At 47.2% G+C, this 16,326-nt stretch overlaps 1 protein-coding gene across 1 annotated transcript; it reads left to right on the forward strand.

Moving 5' to 3' along the window:
- Positions 1–260: 260 nt before the first annotated feature.
- Positions 261–6,561, forward strand: Fzd8 (frizzled class receptor 8). Its single transcript, XM_021150617.3, has one exon. The coding sequence runs from the start codon at positions 1,372–1,374 to the stop codon at positions 3,427–3,429; it is 2,058 nt and encodes a 685-aa protein (XP_021006276.1). The 5' UTR covers positions 261–1,371; the 3' UTR covers positions 3,430–6,561.
- The last annotated feature ends 9,765 nt before the right edge of the window (positions 6,562–16,326 follow it).

A 16,326-nucleotide genomic window follows, 5' to 3' on the forward strand; every position in this document is an offset into this window, starting at 1 on the left:
ATGTACACTTATGTACCGCACACCCTAGCACGCAGAAAGGGCTCCCAAGCAGTCATAGCCAAAACTGGTCATCTAGCCTCAATAGAAGTCTCACTACTATCACCAAATCTCCAAGTCTGAGAAGCCCTCGTTATGAGAATACCAAGAGGAAATCTCTCCCTAAATTCCCCTAGCTCTGGAACTGGACCAGCCTTGAAGCCCTGACTGTGCTTCCAAGACCATCTAGAACCAGGAGGTATTGTCTGTGGAGCAAGAAACTGATTCAGAGAGCCCCGGGAGGTGCACTCACTACAAAAACACTGTCCTAGAGCCTAGGAGCAGACTCAGAGATATGCGACCAAGATCTCTGAAGCACTGAGCTCTTTGGGGACAGTCTGAGTAAATGCTCAATCCGTGCAGTCAACCCCAAGGTGACCAAAAACAAACTCTCCATCCGCCCAAAGCTAGGAAAGCAGACCCAAAACTACGGACTTCCTTAAGGAAGGCTAAGCCTTGAGAACGCGGATACTCCGCCCTGTTGCGCAGGGATTGGTGAACCCAGAAGAGGGAGGAGACCAAGTGCAGGCTGTATAAATATTCATGAGCCGGCCGGGAGGCGCTAGCTGACTAAAGCCGGGAAGTTGGGCGAAGGGCGCAGCTCCTGCGGAGGAGGCGGAGGCTGGGACCAAGGTGCTCAGGTGTCCTCTCTGTCTTTTTTGCTCTGGATTTGTTTGTCGATCTAGCAAGAAAGCACGTCCTGCACCCCGCCCGACTGTGGCCCGAACGCGGCGTGGACTTTTGGTGGCGGCAGATACAAGAGAACCGACGCAGGAGTGAGAAGGCTGCGGCCTGACCAGAGGAGGGCCCGGAACTCTGGCAGTGGCGGCGCGGCCTGGAACGGACATGAACCCTCCGGGCCCGAAGAGGGGCCTCTAGGTCCGACCCGAGAGTCTAGAGGCCAGACACAGCCATCTTGACTGAGGCCAGAAAGGAAACTTGAGCCGCGTCGTCCTCTGAGTCTTCGCTGCTGGGAGCCATACGAAGTGTCTGAGCGTGCAGAAGGTCCTACACGAACTCGGGAGGATGAGCCCGGGGGCCACCACTCCGCTCCGGGAGGACTGAGTGCGACTCAGGGGGCGCGGGACGGACCCTGTGGAATTGTGGCGCGTTGGCGGTCACCCCAGGAGAGGCGTGGGGGAGGGCCGGACGACTCCTGCCTAGGTTTCCAACCCTGCTGCCACAGTCGCTGCCTGAAAAGGAGATAGACTATTGCTATTCTCCTCTGCAAAGAAAAGTGGGACACGACCCGCTCTCCCTTTTCTCGGATTCCTCACTGCAGAGCCCTTCTGCGCGCCGCCTGGAGAAGGAGGACTTGGGGTCCCAGCGCGCAGCATGGAGTGGGGTTACCTGTTGGAAGTGACCTCGCTGCTAGCCGCCTTGGCGGTGCTACAGCGCTCCAGCGGCGCTGCCGCGGCTTCGGCTAAGGAGCTGGCGTGCCAAGAGATCACGGTGCCGTTGTGCAAAGGCATCGGTTACAACTACACTTACATGCCCAACCAGTTCAACCACGACACGCAAGATGAGGCGGGCCTAGAGGTGCACCAGTTCTGGCCGCTGGTGGAGATACAGTGCTCCCCGGACCTCAAGTTCTTTCTGTGTAGCATGTACACGCCCATCTGCCTGGAGGACTACAAGAAGCCTCTGCCGCCTTGTCGCTCTGTTTGTGAACGCGCCAAGGCCGGCTGCGCGCCGCTCATGCGCCAGTACGGCTTTGCTTGGCCTGACCGCATGCGCTGCGATCGGTTGCCGGAGCAGGGCAACCCGGACACTCTGTGCATGGACTACAACCGCACCGACCTCACCACAGCCGCGCCCAGCCCACCGCGCCGCCTGCCTCCGCCGCCTCCGCCCGGCGAGCAGCCGCCCTCTGGCAGCGGCCACAGCCGCCCGCCAGGGGCCAGGCCCCCACATCGTGGCGGCAGCAGTAGGGGCAGCGGGGACGCGGCGGCTGCGCCCCCTTCGCGCGGCGGGAAGGCGAGGCCCCCTGGTGGCGGCGCTGCTCCCTGCGAGCCGGGATGCCAGTGCCGCGCGCCCATGGTGAGCGTGTCCAGCGAACGCCACCCTCTCTACAACCGCGTCAAGACTGGCCAGATCGCCAACTGTGCGCTGCCCTGCCACAACCCCTTCTTTAGCCAGGATGAGCGCGCCTTCACCGTCTTCTGGATCGGCCTGTGGTCGGTGCTCTGCTTCGTCTCCACCTTCGCCACTGTCTCTACCTTCCTCATCGATATGGAGCGCTTTAAGTACCCGGAACGGCCCATCATATTCCTCTCCGCCTGTTACCTCTTCGTGTCTGTCGGGTACCTGGTGCGCCTGGTGGCAGGACATGAGAAAGTGGCCTGCAGCGGCGGCGCTCCGGGTGCTGGCGGAGCTGGGGGTGCGGGCGGCGCGGCGGCGGCTGGCGCAGGGGCGGCGGGAGCGGGGGCGAGCAGCCCGGGCGCGCGCGGCGAGTACGAGGAGCTGGGCGCAGTCGAGCAGCATGTGCGCTATGAGACCACTGGCCCCGCGCTGTGCACGGTGGTCTTTCTCCTTGTCTACTTTTTTGGCATGGCTAGCTCCATCTGGTGGGTAATCCTGTCGCTCACGTGGTTCTTGGCAGCTGGCATGAAGTGGGGTAACGAGGCCATAGCAGGCTACTCGCAGTACTTCCACCTGGCCGCGTGGCTTGTGCCCAGCGTCAAGTCCATCGCGGTGCTGGCGCTCAGCTCCGTAGACGGAGACCCGGTGGCGGGCATCTGCTACGTGGGCAACCAGAGCCTTGACAACCTACGCGGCTTTGTGCTGGCGCCACTGGTTATCTACCTCTTCATTGGGACTATGTTTCTGTTAGCTGGCTTCGTGTCGCTGTTCCGAATCCGTTCAGTCATCAAGCAGCAAGGAGGCCCAACTAAGACACACAAGCTAGAAAAACTCATGATCCGCTTGGGCCTCTTCACCGTGCTATACACGGTGCCCGCTGCCGTCGTTGTCGCCTGCCTTTTCTATGAGCAGCACAACCGACCCCGCTGGGAGGCCACGCACAACTGCCCATGCCTTCGGGACCTGCAACCGGACCAGGCTCGCAGGCCCGATTACGCGGTCTTCATGCTCAAGTACTTCATGTGCCTAGTAGTGGGCATCACATCGGGCGTGTGGGTCTGGTCCGGCAAGACTCTGGAGTCCTGGCGCGCGTTGTGCACTAGATGCTGCTGGGCCAGCAAGGGCGCTGCAGTAGGCGCGGGCGCTGGAGGCAGCGGCCCTGGGGGCAGTGGCCCGGGGCCCGGCGGAGGTGGGGGACACGGCGGAGGCGGGGGATCCCTCTACAGCGACGTCAGTACGGGCCTGACGTGGCGGTCTGGCACGGCTAGCTCTGTATCTTACCCTAAGCAAATGCCATTGTCCCAGGTCTGAACCCTACGTGGATGCCCAGAAGGGGCGGAGAGGAGTGGGGGATGGGGAACCCGTGGGCGGCGAAGGGACCCCAGACCGGCCAGGGTTCCCACCCCTTCACAGTGTTGACTGCTATTAGCATGATAATGAACTCTTAATGGTATCCATTAGCAGCGGGGACTTAAATGACTCCCTTAGAACAAAGTACCTGGCATTGAAGCCTCCCAGACTTAGCCCCTCCTCTCTGATGCCCCAGCACTTACCCCAGACAATGGTTTCAGTGGGTTAGGATAGTTGGAACCCTCCTGGATACCCTGGATGAGTCTTGAGGGTGCACTACACTACACTGCAGACTTCACCCAAGGTACTGCTTCACCCTCGACTTCATCTGCATCAATTCATCCCCTCATACACCCTAGAGGAGGGACAACTGCTACCTTGTGGGACTGCACAGTTTGGGTATTCTTAATGACCAGGCAGATGCAGATGCCTTAAATAAACAAGAAATGTCTTAATTATACACCCCAAGTAAATACGGGTTTCTTACATTAAAGGATGTATTTATATAATTATTTGTTAGGTTGTAAAAAAAAGTGTAAAATATGTATATATCCAAAGATATACAATATGTACATTACTTGTAAAAAGTTTAGAGGCTACCCTGTAAGAACAAATATAAGTATTCTATTTTGTCAATAAAAAGACTTTTGATAAATGATTTAAGTACCACCCTGTCCCCCACCTCTCCTGAATTGTTCCCCTTATGCTTGCTGAGGACATGTGAGGAAATGGAAAAATTCTGGTTTGCCATTTTGTACTGACATTAGACCTGTTAACCTCTAATTCTTAAACTGTTAGCAAAGTAAATGTCATTGTTGAAATGAAATCAAAATCGCGTTTTTGCACTTTCCCCCCAAATGATGTTTTTCATGGTCTCTCCTTGCTGACCTACGGGTTACAGCTCTTCATGGTGTGTGTGGATGGACAGTTTGCTAAGGTGGCCATTCTACTTGGCCTGTTTTATTTGGCTGATATAATGCCACTTACATTGCAGCCCTATGTGAATGAGTATCTTCAGTCTGTGATTTTGAAAGCACTAGTCTTTTACAGAGCTGGCCGCACTCAGAAATGTGGAGGTTAGTATTTAAGGCCACAGGTCACCTCTATACTGTAAGTCACTTGACAATCTGGTGTAGCAGAGCAGGTGCTGGCTAACAGATTAAACGAATGGGTTAACTTCTTAATAGCATTCCCTGCTTGTGTATTCCAAGTGTGCTGCTTTTCCTGGAGAAAAAAGCTATTGTTCCTCTGTCAAGACGAAGCTAATTTATTTGAACAGAAGGCTGTTGAATCAGCAGAAGAATGTGCTGGCAATTGTTGAACTTTTTACCTGTCTGCCCAGTGGCTCTGCACATCATTCCTTTAAGAGGAGCTAAATGAATAGGGTTAATCTGTAGGGAACTTGGTCTTTTGAGTTTGGAAAACTTTGATCTTTTCTCCTCTGTGAATGTGCTGTATAGCCTGAAGTTTCTTTCCCTGCTGCCTGGCTCCTCTTGGTGCAGAGCAATTGGCCACCGTGGAGCCTTAACACTCTTCCATTAAAGGGATGTGGGACTTTTACTTTAAAAAAGAGAGGCAGAGAGAGAGAGAGAGAGAGAGGAAGACTTGTAACAGTTAGTGAAGACCAGAGGCGCAAGTGCGCTCAGCCTTTTCAACAGCTTTCCATGGCTTTGTTAGCCAGCCTGCAGGCAGCTAGGCCTGGGCTGTGCATTATAGAAAAGGCTCTGAATGCCCCACAGGTGGTCTCTGCACATAATCCCCCAATTTAAAGCGGTTTCCTTTGCTGTACAATTGCATTACAAAACTCCCTTCTTTTACACTCCTAATTGAAGCAATGAACTATTATAAATTACAAGTTTTTCTTAAAAAAAAAAAATCCTCACTGCCTAAATTCTATTGACTAAATGCTGGCAAATTTTCTGAACTGGACCTTTTAAACCACTTGTAGGAAATGCTTCTTCAGCAGATATTTTTCAGATATCTTTATCCCTTAGGCTTTTTAATTTCTGGAAGATTAGCAATAATTTAAAAGTAATTGGTAAGGTTGTATGTTCATACTGAAAAGATAGCCCCAGGTCCCTTATTAACCTGTCAATCAAAATAAGAAACTGGCAGCTACCCTGCTAATAACTGGAGTCCAGCATTGTGGAAGGGAAGGGACCCTGGGTGCCCTTCTTAGATGTTTGTTTCTCTTTGGTTTTCCTTTAGTGACTAAATTCTGAATTAATAAGATGAAAGCTACTTATTTTATAGATCTTCATGAAGAGTCATGTTTTAAAATTTTTCTATTTCCTTTCAAAGTCACTGTGTTAACTAAAATTCTAAAATTAAATATATAATGGGAATATATGCTTTAGTTGTCATGCCCATTTTACCTTCAAGAATTGGGCACCTTGCCAGCAGTTTATAATTACTGGTTTGTGACCTAGGTATATCATGCATTCCCACCTAACCCACACTACAAGTGGGATGCTGACTGTGTATAAACTGGCCATGAACTCTGTGTGTTCAGAAATAAAGTCAAAGTTAGAGACAGGGCTTTATCACATGTGTGAAAAAGAGCTAAAAGTTGCTGGTTTATGACATTCTTGGTAGCAATTTTTAACTACAACAATTTTAGGGAGTTGTTATTTTGAAGCTTTTACCTCATTAGTATTCCATGCATCCTTGTAAAATGTCATATTTGATAACTTTTACAAGATGGCTGTAATGGCATACAACTAAAGAAACTTATGAATTAAAAAAAGCACTGTTTCTACTCTAAAAACTTTCAGTGGAAAAGCTGCCTGCTGCTGTAACCAACAGAAACCCAGTGGTTCAGGACTAGCACTGAACCACAGTGCTCTTAGCTTTAGAAGCTAAAATGTAAGTCAAAAGTTGTCAACACCCAAATGAGACCCACAGTTGATTGTATGGGTAGGAAAACGAAAGAAGAAGTCATGGGCATTAGACAAACAACGGCAGGGTGGCTGCACAGATTCCACTTTAACCTATGTAGCTGTGTTCTTGACTACTACATGAAAAAAAAATGTTAAGACTCATCAAATATTTGAGGGTAGGCAATGTGGTTGTTATATGTCCAGAGGATTGAGGTAAATATAATCTAATGTGATTAAAACAAACAGGAATCCAAAACTTGTTGAAGTCACTTGTGGGCGGAATCTTGCTGCATACTTTTCTTTTTGCTTTGTAATAAGTGTAACCTGGAAGTACCATAAACAGAAGGAGGGAAGGTTAGTAGGAAAGCAGACTTTGTCTCATCCTCACTTCCTAATCGCCTCATTGACTGTGCTGAGGGTTCCTGTAACACTTCAAAGTTTGGGCAAAGGAAATCTGATTGCTTTCTTAAAAGGAAAGCACTCAGAGCTCAAGCTCATTAAAGAACAGGATCCATTTAAAGAACCCTGCAAACATTTTGCTGAGGCTCAAAACAGGGGCCAGTAACCAGGTATCAGTTTCAAAAGGATGCTACTACACTACCATCTTGTGGTAGAACAAGGCTCCAGACCCTGCCTGAAAGCGCAGTTTCTTCACTTGGTTCTTTCATTGACCCCTATGCTGGAGCTAGGGAAAGCACTCAGTTCTTCCAGGGCTCTCGGAAGATGTAAAGCCCTGGGTTTAATCCCCAACGTCTCAAAGTCTAGGTATGGTAGTACATATCTGTGACCCTATCGCTCAGTGGAAGGATCCAGAGTGCAAGGTCATCAGCCACAAATAAAGACTGAAATCAAACCTGGCCTAGAGACTGAGAAAATAAAATCTTTAGAGTGTTGGCTCTGTTTCTCAGTAGACTTCACACATTTGTATTCTTAATTCTGTAGCCATCTTAAGAAAAACACCCTAGCGTTGCCTCAGTGTAGATGCCACAAACATCCCTTCCACACAGTTATAATTTTATTAACCTCGATTGAATTAGAGTCTCCTATATTGAAGTCCGAAAAATTATCCTCTAAAAAATAATATCTTGAATAATTTGTTGAGGAATGCCAATGTGCTTTCCCTAGCTCCAGCATAGGGGTCAATTAAAGAACCAGATGAAGAAACTGCTCTTCCTGGCAGGTTCTGGAGCCTTGTTCTACATCAGGATATGTAATGCCCCACTATTATGGCAAAAGGATGTAGCCGACTTGCTTCATGAATGTATTATTTTATACTTTCCTAGGAGAGTCCATGGGATGTCCCTCAGAGCCACAGAAGGATGCACTCAATTGTCTTCCACCAGAAAACACACCAAGGGGAGGACACTACCCTGGGGAAGGAGGCTAGCTGAGGATGAGCAATTGCTTTGGCTTGCTCTAACTCTCCAGGAAGGAGGATGCATGGGTGACCAGGCCTGTGTAGGACAAGATAGAAAAGCACTGCCTCAAAACCCACGGATGACAATTTATTTTCTCTGAAAAGTGGAATAATTTCTTAGGGTTCGAGGAGACATGATCCAAGACTATTCCCGAATCATAGAATCAGAGTTGAGAGGTTTGGGGGGCTGCCCAGGAATTGTGGTGTGCCAGAAATCTTGATTTCAGTGATGGCAGTAGAAGGGGTACTAAACATTATCATGGATCCACAGAACTCTGTCTATACCTGATTCCAAAAAAGCTGGAATGGACACAGCCACTCAAGTGTCAGTGCACATCAAGGTATGTTAGCTGTTTTTCTATTAAATGACAAAACATCAGAACCAGGGAAACCTATAAAGAAAGCATTTAATTGGGGGCTCACAGTTACAGAGAGTTAGAATCCATGACCATTACGGTGAATGCATGGCAGCAGGCAAGTAGGCATGACACTAGAGCAGTAGCTGAGTGCTTACATCTAGTCTACAATCACCAGGCAGGGAGAGAGAGAGAAGGCTGAGAATAGTAGGGTATTCAAAACCTCACAGCCCACCTCCAATGACATGCCTTCTCCAACAGCACCACATGTTCCCAACCCTTTCCAAATATTTTCACCAGCTGGGGACGAAGCAGGCAAACAAGTGAGCCTACGGGGTTGGGGGTGGCCATTCTTGTTCAAACTACCACAGAAGCTCTGCCACAGTCCTTGCTACAGGTTAGCTAACAATAACTGCTGCACACGTGTAAGGTCACTCCATCTAGAGCAAAACTGGGCCTAGAATTCACTAGGACTGCTTACCTTTTCTATTACCACTGTTCCACTCTTCTATATAAAGCTCACTTCTGTGGGTGTCATATCTAAAGAGTCACTCCTCCTGTTCCCAGTATATCTCATTAGAGTCACACACGTTGCACTTGGTCTACAAGGTCTTATCAGAAAGGCCTTTGGCTGACTGAGAGCACTCTGAGTCCTCATAACTCATGCCCACAATCATCTTGTCATTGTCAATGAAGACCTCAGTGGTGAGAGTAGTCAGCTGTGGCAAAGACTGCCCTACCCATCAGAGTCCTGGGCCCTTCAGAAAGTGCCTCAGTTGGCCAAGGAAGACAATGAAGACCAATGCCTCTTCTTTGGCACAAAGGTTTGGGATGTAAGGTATAAGAGCCTCTGAAATGCCAGGGACACAACATACAGGAAACAGCTAGAGCAGGAGGCCATACAGCAGTCCTCCACAAGTTCAGAGAATATAGCACAAATGCTAGCCAGAGAAACATGGAAAGCAAATGGGTGAAGAGAAAGTGCCCAGGGTAAGCACAAGACAGGTAGAATGAGTTAACTGCATGGATTCTCAAGCCTTTGGGACAGCCACTATTTACATTAGTTTATTTAACCCTCTAGGGAATTATACACTAAATTAGAAGACCATTGTCCGCTGGTTTGCTCCTATAAAACCTGTTCCTGAGTGCCCCATGCCCCAGTGGTAGTCCCTACTTGTGCTCACTTATCAAAAGCCCTTGGAGTATTTTTTTTTAACTGCTGAAGCCAAAGCCTGGGATTTTCCACATTGCTTGAAATCCCAGCAGTCTGAAGGAACACAAAGTTAAGGATAGCCTAGGATGCTCAAAAGACTAAAAATATTCCTGTTGATGTAGTTGAATTTGTATAGTATAAGTCTAGCATACACATATGTTGAAGGGGTTTGACCTCAGCATGTGTGCATAACCCTAGCACTCAGAAGGTAGAGTCAGGAGAACTAGAAGTTCAAGGATATCCTTTCTTAAAGCAAACAAACAAATACTCCAAAACAAACAAACAAACCCCACTACTGCCTAAGCTATATCCCAGATCAAAAGATTTAGAAATTAATTTTAGGGATTCCATCTGAGAATTAAACTCTTTTTAAAGAAACTACTGCTGAAATCTCTGATGAAAATCAGTAGATATGAATGAATATGTAATCATCTCAAATAAAATAAATACTCATAAACAGATTATCAGCTTGGTGTAGTAGTGCATATCTTAAGTTCCAGAACTCAAGAAATAAAGACACTGGTCTCCATCTGCACCTGGAAGCTAAGGCTGCTCTGTAGCCATCTGCACTCAAATCCTGCCAGTAGAGAACTGGTCTCCCAAGAGTGCTCTCACTCCTAAGTTCAGAGGTGAGATCACCACTTTCTCTCCAGTAAATGTCCAAAGTGGACCAGCCCAGAGCACACAGGGTACAGGAATAGTGGAGCCGCTAGGGGCAGGATCCTTATGGTCTCCATCTGCACCCCAGAGCTAAGGCTATCCCACAGCACTCCACCCAAACCCTGCCCAAGAGAGAGCCAGTCTCCCCAGGAGTGCTGACACATCTAAGATCATAGGCTTACAGGTCCAAGGAGGGACAAGCTCCAGTCAAAAACAGCAAGACTAACTATCGACTAAGCTAACCAGATGACATGGCAAGCTCAAGAACCTTACCAACAGAAACCAAGGCTACTTGGCATCATCAGAACCCAGTTCTCCCACCACAACAAATCCTGGATACTCCAACATGCTAAAAGCAAGATTCAGATTTAAAATCACTTCTCATGATAATAATAGAGGACTTTAAGAAGGACATAAATAACTCCCTAAAAGAAATACAAGAGAACACAGGTAAACAGATAGAAGCCCTTAAAGGGGAAACACAAAATTCCCTTAAAGGATTACAGGAAAACACAACCAAACAGGTGAAGGAACTGAACAAAACCTTCCAGGATCTAAAAATGGAACTGAAAACAATAAAGAAATCACAAAGGGAGACAACCCTGGAGTTAGAAAACCTAGAAAAGAGATCAGAAGTTGTAGATGCAAGCATCACCAACAGAATACAAGAGATAGAAGAGAGTCTTTGGTGCAGAAGATACTATAAAAAAAACATTGACACAACAGTAAAAGAAAATGCAAAATGCAAAAGGCTCCTAACCCAAAACATCCAGGATATCCAGGACACAATGAGAAGACCAAACCCGAAGATAATGGGTATAGAAGAGAGTGGATTCCCAACTTAAAGGGCCAGTATATATCTTCAACAAAATTATAGAACAAAACTTCCCTAACCTAAAGAAAGAGATGCCCATGTGATGTGTTAGAATAGCAGCTTGTGTATGGATTACACGCCAGGCCAAAGCAGTTCCACGTGGAGGTTTACTGGGGACAAAGAGGGTAAAGAGAGAATGACAAGGGAAAAAGGGGAAAAATGGGGAAAGGTCTGTCTTTTATACAGACTGTGACATAATCTATTTGAAGGTGAGCGTGGAAAGTGGGCTCTGAGAAGATATGTGGTTGTCATAGCAACAGGTGTCACCTATGTGTGGCAACCTGAGTTTGGAGCCAATCCGCAAAATTGGACTTTTTTTTTATTAGATATTTTCTTCATCTACATTTCAAATACTATCCTGAAAGTCCCCTATACCCTACCCCCTCCCTGCTCCCCAACCCTCCCACTCCTGCTTCCTGGTCCTGGCATTGAAAATCCAGGAATAGGAGGCCTCACCTTCCTTGAAAGTCTGCATGTCTAATTGTAGTTCCTGGATTTTTATTTCTCATTATACAGGACGGGTTAACAGCATTCTTCTTGAAGGAACAGGCAAAGACCACCTTCTTAAGCTGTCAGGACATCTAACCCCAGTCAGTTCTGAAGCACCACAGCTGCCAAAGAATTGACCTGTTTCTGGACAGCAAGCATGGTTTCAGACATTTCTTGAAAATTGTTTTTAAAACTGGGAGGTGAACTTATCATATTTGGTTATGTAAGTTGTTATCCCTGCAATTCCTGAACCAGCACCTATTGTTATTTCCATATCGACCAAGAGAGGCAAGACCTGAATTGCCCTCTTATATTGAGCATATATCATATCTACAACAGGGATTGGCAGGGGATCATTTTCCAGGATTACTCATAGTTCAGGGAAAAGGAGTACTAATGTGCAAACTCCTGACCAGCTGGCAGATAGGCGATGATATACCTGTACCTGAGAGCCACAAAGAATTGAGGTATTTTGGACTACAGGGTATTGTAGCAGAGATGATGTATCAAGGGTTGTGGTTCTATTGCAGCCTAGGAAGCTTGGCATTCCTATAGCACGTGTCCTGGAGGTCTTAAAACAGTTTGCCAGACCAAAGAGAGAGATGGAGATAAGGAATGGAGTCATGGCAACATCGGAGTCAGGGAAGCTGACAAAAGATGAGGTAAGGTTACTTGGCAGTATCACTGGAGAGGCTGTAAGTGGCAATTGTGAGTTAGTTCCAGGGGCTATGCATAACCAGCAATCTTTAAAGCAACCAGGTCTGGAGTGGAGTCTTATTTCATGGGACTGGGGAGAAGGTAGGTGGTTTCAACATCTTCTGAAGCTTAACAGAGCCTGGTCCTATTAGGGTCGATGTGTGTGAAGAAGTCGTTTTTAGGTGGAGAAAGGTTTGAGGTGAGACAAATGGACCCAATGAGAGAGTCCCTCAAGTGTAGCAGCTGTAGGAGTCACGAGAATTACCTTAAAAGGGCCCTGCCATTTAGGAGAAAGGGGTGAGGGTCGATGGTCTGGAGGGGATAGAAGAACCTGGTCTCCAATGTTGACAGGCAGTTGACAGGAGACAGAGTGTGGTCGCAGTATATGGTGGTCAGCAAAGACCCAGAGAAGAGAAAAGAAGTGGCAAAGTAATGGGGTGAGTCGATTGTCTGGGAGGGGAGAGCATTTAGGTGAAAGACCAGGAGTTAGGACTGGATGTCCATACGTGAGTTCAAAAGATGAGATGAGGAGAGGTGGCTTGGGGAGAGCTCTTAGCCTGAAAAGAGCCAGAGGTAGGAATTTTACCCAATCAAGGTGAAGTTCCTGTGACAGCTTAACAAGAGTGGTTTTTGAAGAGTGGTTGGTTCTTTCTACTTCACCTGAAGATTGAGGGTGGTAGGAAATATGAAAATGGCAGGGTATATCTAGGGCCTTAGATAGAATTTGAGAACTTTGGGAAGTAAATTCAGGACTATTGTCTGGAGGGAGGCTGGGACACCAAATCGGGGGATGATCTCTTGAAGGAGGAGATCAGAGGCTGGCTGAGCCCTTTTGTTAGTTGTGGAAAATTCCTCCACCCACCCTGGGAAGATGTCCACCAAGACCAGGAGGTATTTGGCACGTTTGACAGTGGGCATGTGGGTAAAGTCAAGTTGCCAGTCAGTTCTAGGAAGGGAACCTCTAGCCTGATGGGTAGGAAAAGGGGTGCTACAATACCTTGAGTTGGAACCAGACATCTCACAGATTTTGCAAGAAGCAGTGATAGATTTTAAGAAATTTAAGTCCTCAGGAGTAGGCTGAAGGTGTGTCTTAACAAAATAAGACAATGCTTGGCTGTTTGGATGAAAGACAAACAGTGAGTGGCTGGTGAAGCTAAGACAAAGTTTGGCAAGTGTCAGGGGGTGAATGTGGGGATGTGGGTTGCAGTGTAAGGATATCCTGGGGAGGGTTAGACAAATGTATGCCCATAAGGGCCACAGCTCTAGCTGCCACATCAGCTTGGTTGTTTCCCTTGGAAACAATAGAGCCATCCATCTGGTGCGATCTGCAGTGGACAATCCCAATAGCTGTGGGGAGATGGGAAGCCTTTGGCATGGCCATAACTTGGTTTGCATTAGTTACTGATCCTGCTTTAGTCATAAGTAACCCGTGCTTCTTCCAGATAGTTGCATGGGACAGAAGGATATGGAAAGCATATTTGGAATCTGTGTAAATGTTGAAATTTACATTTCACATTTTCCCTGTGCCAGTTAAAAGGCACAGGTAAGGGCTATTAGTTCAGCCTATTGATGGGTGGTATGAGCAGGAAGGGCCTGTGCCTCCACTACTTCTGTGTCTGACACAATGGCATAGCCAGCTCTTTTGGCCACCTTCATGGAGAAAGGAGCTTCAATCTGTATACCAGCTATAGATGACCTGAGGCAATGTGCCCTTCTGTATGTGTGAGGGATGAGGTAATCCTTCCTCTAAAGTTTCAGAGCAGGAGTGAGAGAGGGAGTGGTCAGTACTTGGTCGAGGAAGAAGATTGGAAATATTAAGAGGCAGGCATGATTGGAAGGTGAGTTTGGGGCCTTCTGTTAGTGTTACCTAAAGAGAAAGAACCGTGGAGGAAGGTAAAGACTATAAACCTTTGTAAATTAGGAGCTGTGACAGGTTAGGAGAAGAAAAGAGTTATAGGTGACCCAAAGGTTAGTTTTTTTGACTCTTGAATAAAGAGTTCAGTGGCTGATAAGGTATGGATACAAGGTGCCCATGCCTGGATGGTTAGATTATAGGGGGTTTTGTTTTTGTTTTTGTTTTTGTTTTGGCATGTACACTATGGGTGCAAAAGAGGATCCCAGTTGGTGACGTAAGACTCCAAGGGCAAATCCCTCTTTTTCAGTTATGTAGAGGAAAAAGAGAAGAGTCAGATCAGGGACCTTAAGGAGATCCTATTGGAGCCTTTGAAAAGGCTTGGTAACAGGTTTGAAAAGAGGTTCCTGGGTGGGACCTAACTCTCCTTCATATAAGGGGTGAGAAAGGAGGGAAAAGGAAGGAACCCAGGAATGTAAAAAACTAGCAATTCCTAGGAACGATTAAATCTCTTCCTTTGTAGAAGGAACAGTTAGAGACTAAATCAGATTCTTTCTATCTAAGGTAATAGCCTTGTGGGTTGGGGTAAATGTTAGTCCCAAACAGGTGAACTGAGGAGTGGACAGTTAGACTTTAGAAGGTGAGACCCTGTAGCCTAGACTCGAAAGGAAATTTAGAAGAGCAGAGGTGTCAGCTTTCCTAATTTCTAGATAGGGGCTACAAATAAGGACATCATCTACATTAAGTGCAATCTTAGATTTAGGGAGAGACAGAGACAGTAAGTCAGAAGCCTGGGACTGATCAAATAGGTGTGGGCTGTCCTGGAATCCCTGAGGTAGAACAGTCCAGGTAAAGGCAAATATGTTCTGTGACTGGGCATCTAGAGGGATAGAGGAAAATGCATCCTTGAGATGAGGACTGAGAAATGTGAAGTCCCTGAAGAAGTGTGTAAGAGTTAGCCACAACAGGATGGAGGGGGACCACTGCATAATTAATGCCCCTGATGTAACTGATAGGTTCCACTAGGTTTCATAATGCTAGAATAGGGGTTTTAAAGGGGGAAGAGGTGGGACAAAGGAGTTTTGTCTCAAGAGGTCAAAGATGATAGGTTTAAGTCCCCTAAGGCTGTGGAGAGAGAGAGGGTATTGAGCTTGGGTTATGTACCTGGTACATCCAGTAACTGGATGTCAAAAGGAGAATGGTGTCTAGCAACAGAGGGGTTCTGGATGTCCCAGACTCAGGGATCAAACTGAGAAGCTGGTCAAGGAAACAACATGTTAGTGTTAGTAGGTTTACTGGCTAGAAGAAAGAGAAGAGGAACTGCTGACAAAGTTGGGATTAGGCAAACGGGGGAAGCAAAGGAAATAGAGGCTCCCAACTTCACTAGAAGATCCCTTCCCAATAAGAGGACAGGACATGTTGGCACTACCAAAAAGGGTGCTCCCTTTAGGGGTGAGAGGTATACCCCTAAAAGTGCAACTAAGTGGTGGGGTCTAATGGGGAAGGTAAGGTTATTCTCCTACCCTGACAGTAAGAAAACAAGAAGAGGAAATGGGTCCCTAAAACTCCATCAGGAACAAGTAAGTGGCCCCAGTGTCCAAGAGGAAAGAGATGGGCACCCCCACATACCACGATGGCTACCAGAGGCTCACTGCTAGTGATGGCAGTGGTTGTATCAGGGGAGCTCAGGCCTCCTCATTCAGCCGTAGCCAAGCCTAGGAAATCAGCTGGAGGGTTATCTGGCAGTGATGTCCTTCTGTTCTGTGCAACATGAGGGCAATCAACAGCCCAATGTCCCTCTTGATGGCACCTAGGGCATGGCCCCCTTGGTTTTCAGAAGTTAGGGCCAACTCTCACCCATCGACCTTGTTGATCACATTTGTAGCAGGAGCCTGGTGGTTTCTGAGTCTTAGAAAACCAGGAGTCTGTGGCAGTGGCTGGGACTGGTTGGACAGCCTTTGCTAGCATATGGTATTTGTTTGCTGGCTTTCTCATCTCTTTTATGGTACACCTTGAAGGCCAGTGACAATACATCTGCCTGTGGAGTTAGGGGTCCCCCTCCAGCTTTCTAAGTTTGCTTTTTATGTCAGGGTAGCTCTGGGAAAAGAAGTAGGTCATCGGAAGTCACTTACCTTCTGGGTTTTCAGGGTCCAGATTGGTATGCTGCAATAAAGCCTTTGTGAGGCATTCTAAACATTGAGATGGATTTTCTTGTTTGTTCTAGACAACCTCTTGGAATTTTTCAAAATTTACTAGGCTATCGTTCTTTGGCCGGCCAGAAGGCATGTCTGGCTAAAATACCAGGTGGCTGCAGAATCATACTTCCATCGATGATCCTGGTCTGGCACTGCCTTCGATCTGATTGGATATGCCCTATCTGTTTGATTAATATTGTCTGCATGAATTCTTGCTTGCTCCCATA

This window comes from Mus caroli, unplaced genomic scaffold (genome assembly GCF_978045245.1).
Source record: "Mus caroli unplaced genomic scaffold, Mus_caroli_1 scaffold_19, whole genome shotgun sequence".
NCBI lineage: Eukaryota > Metazoa > Chordata > Mammalia > Rodentia > Muridae > Mus > Mus caroli.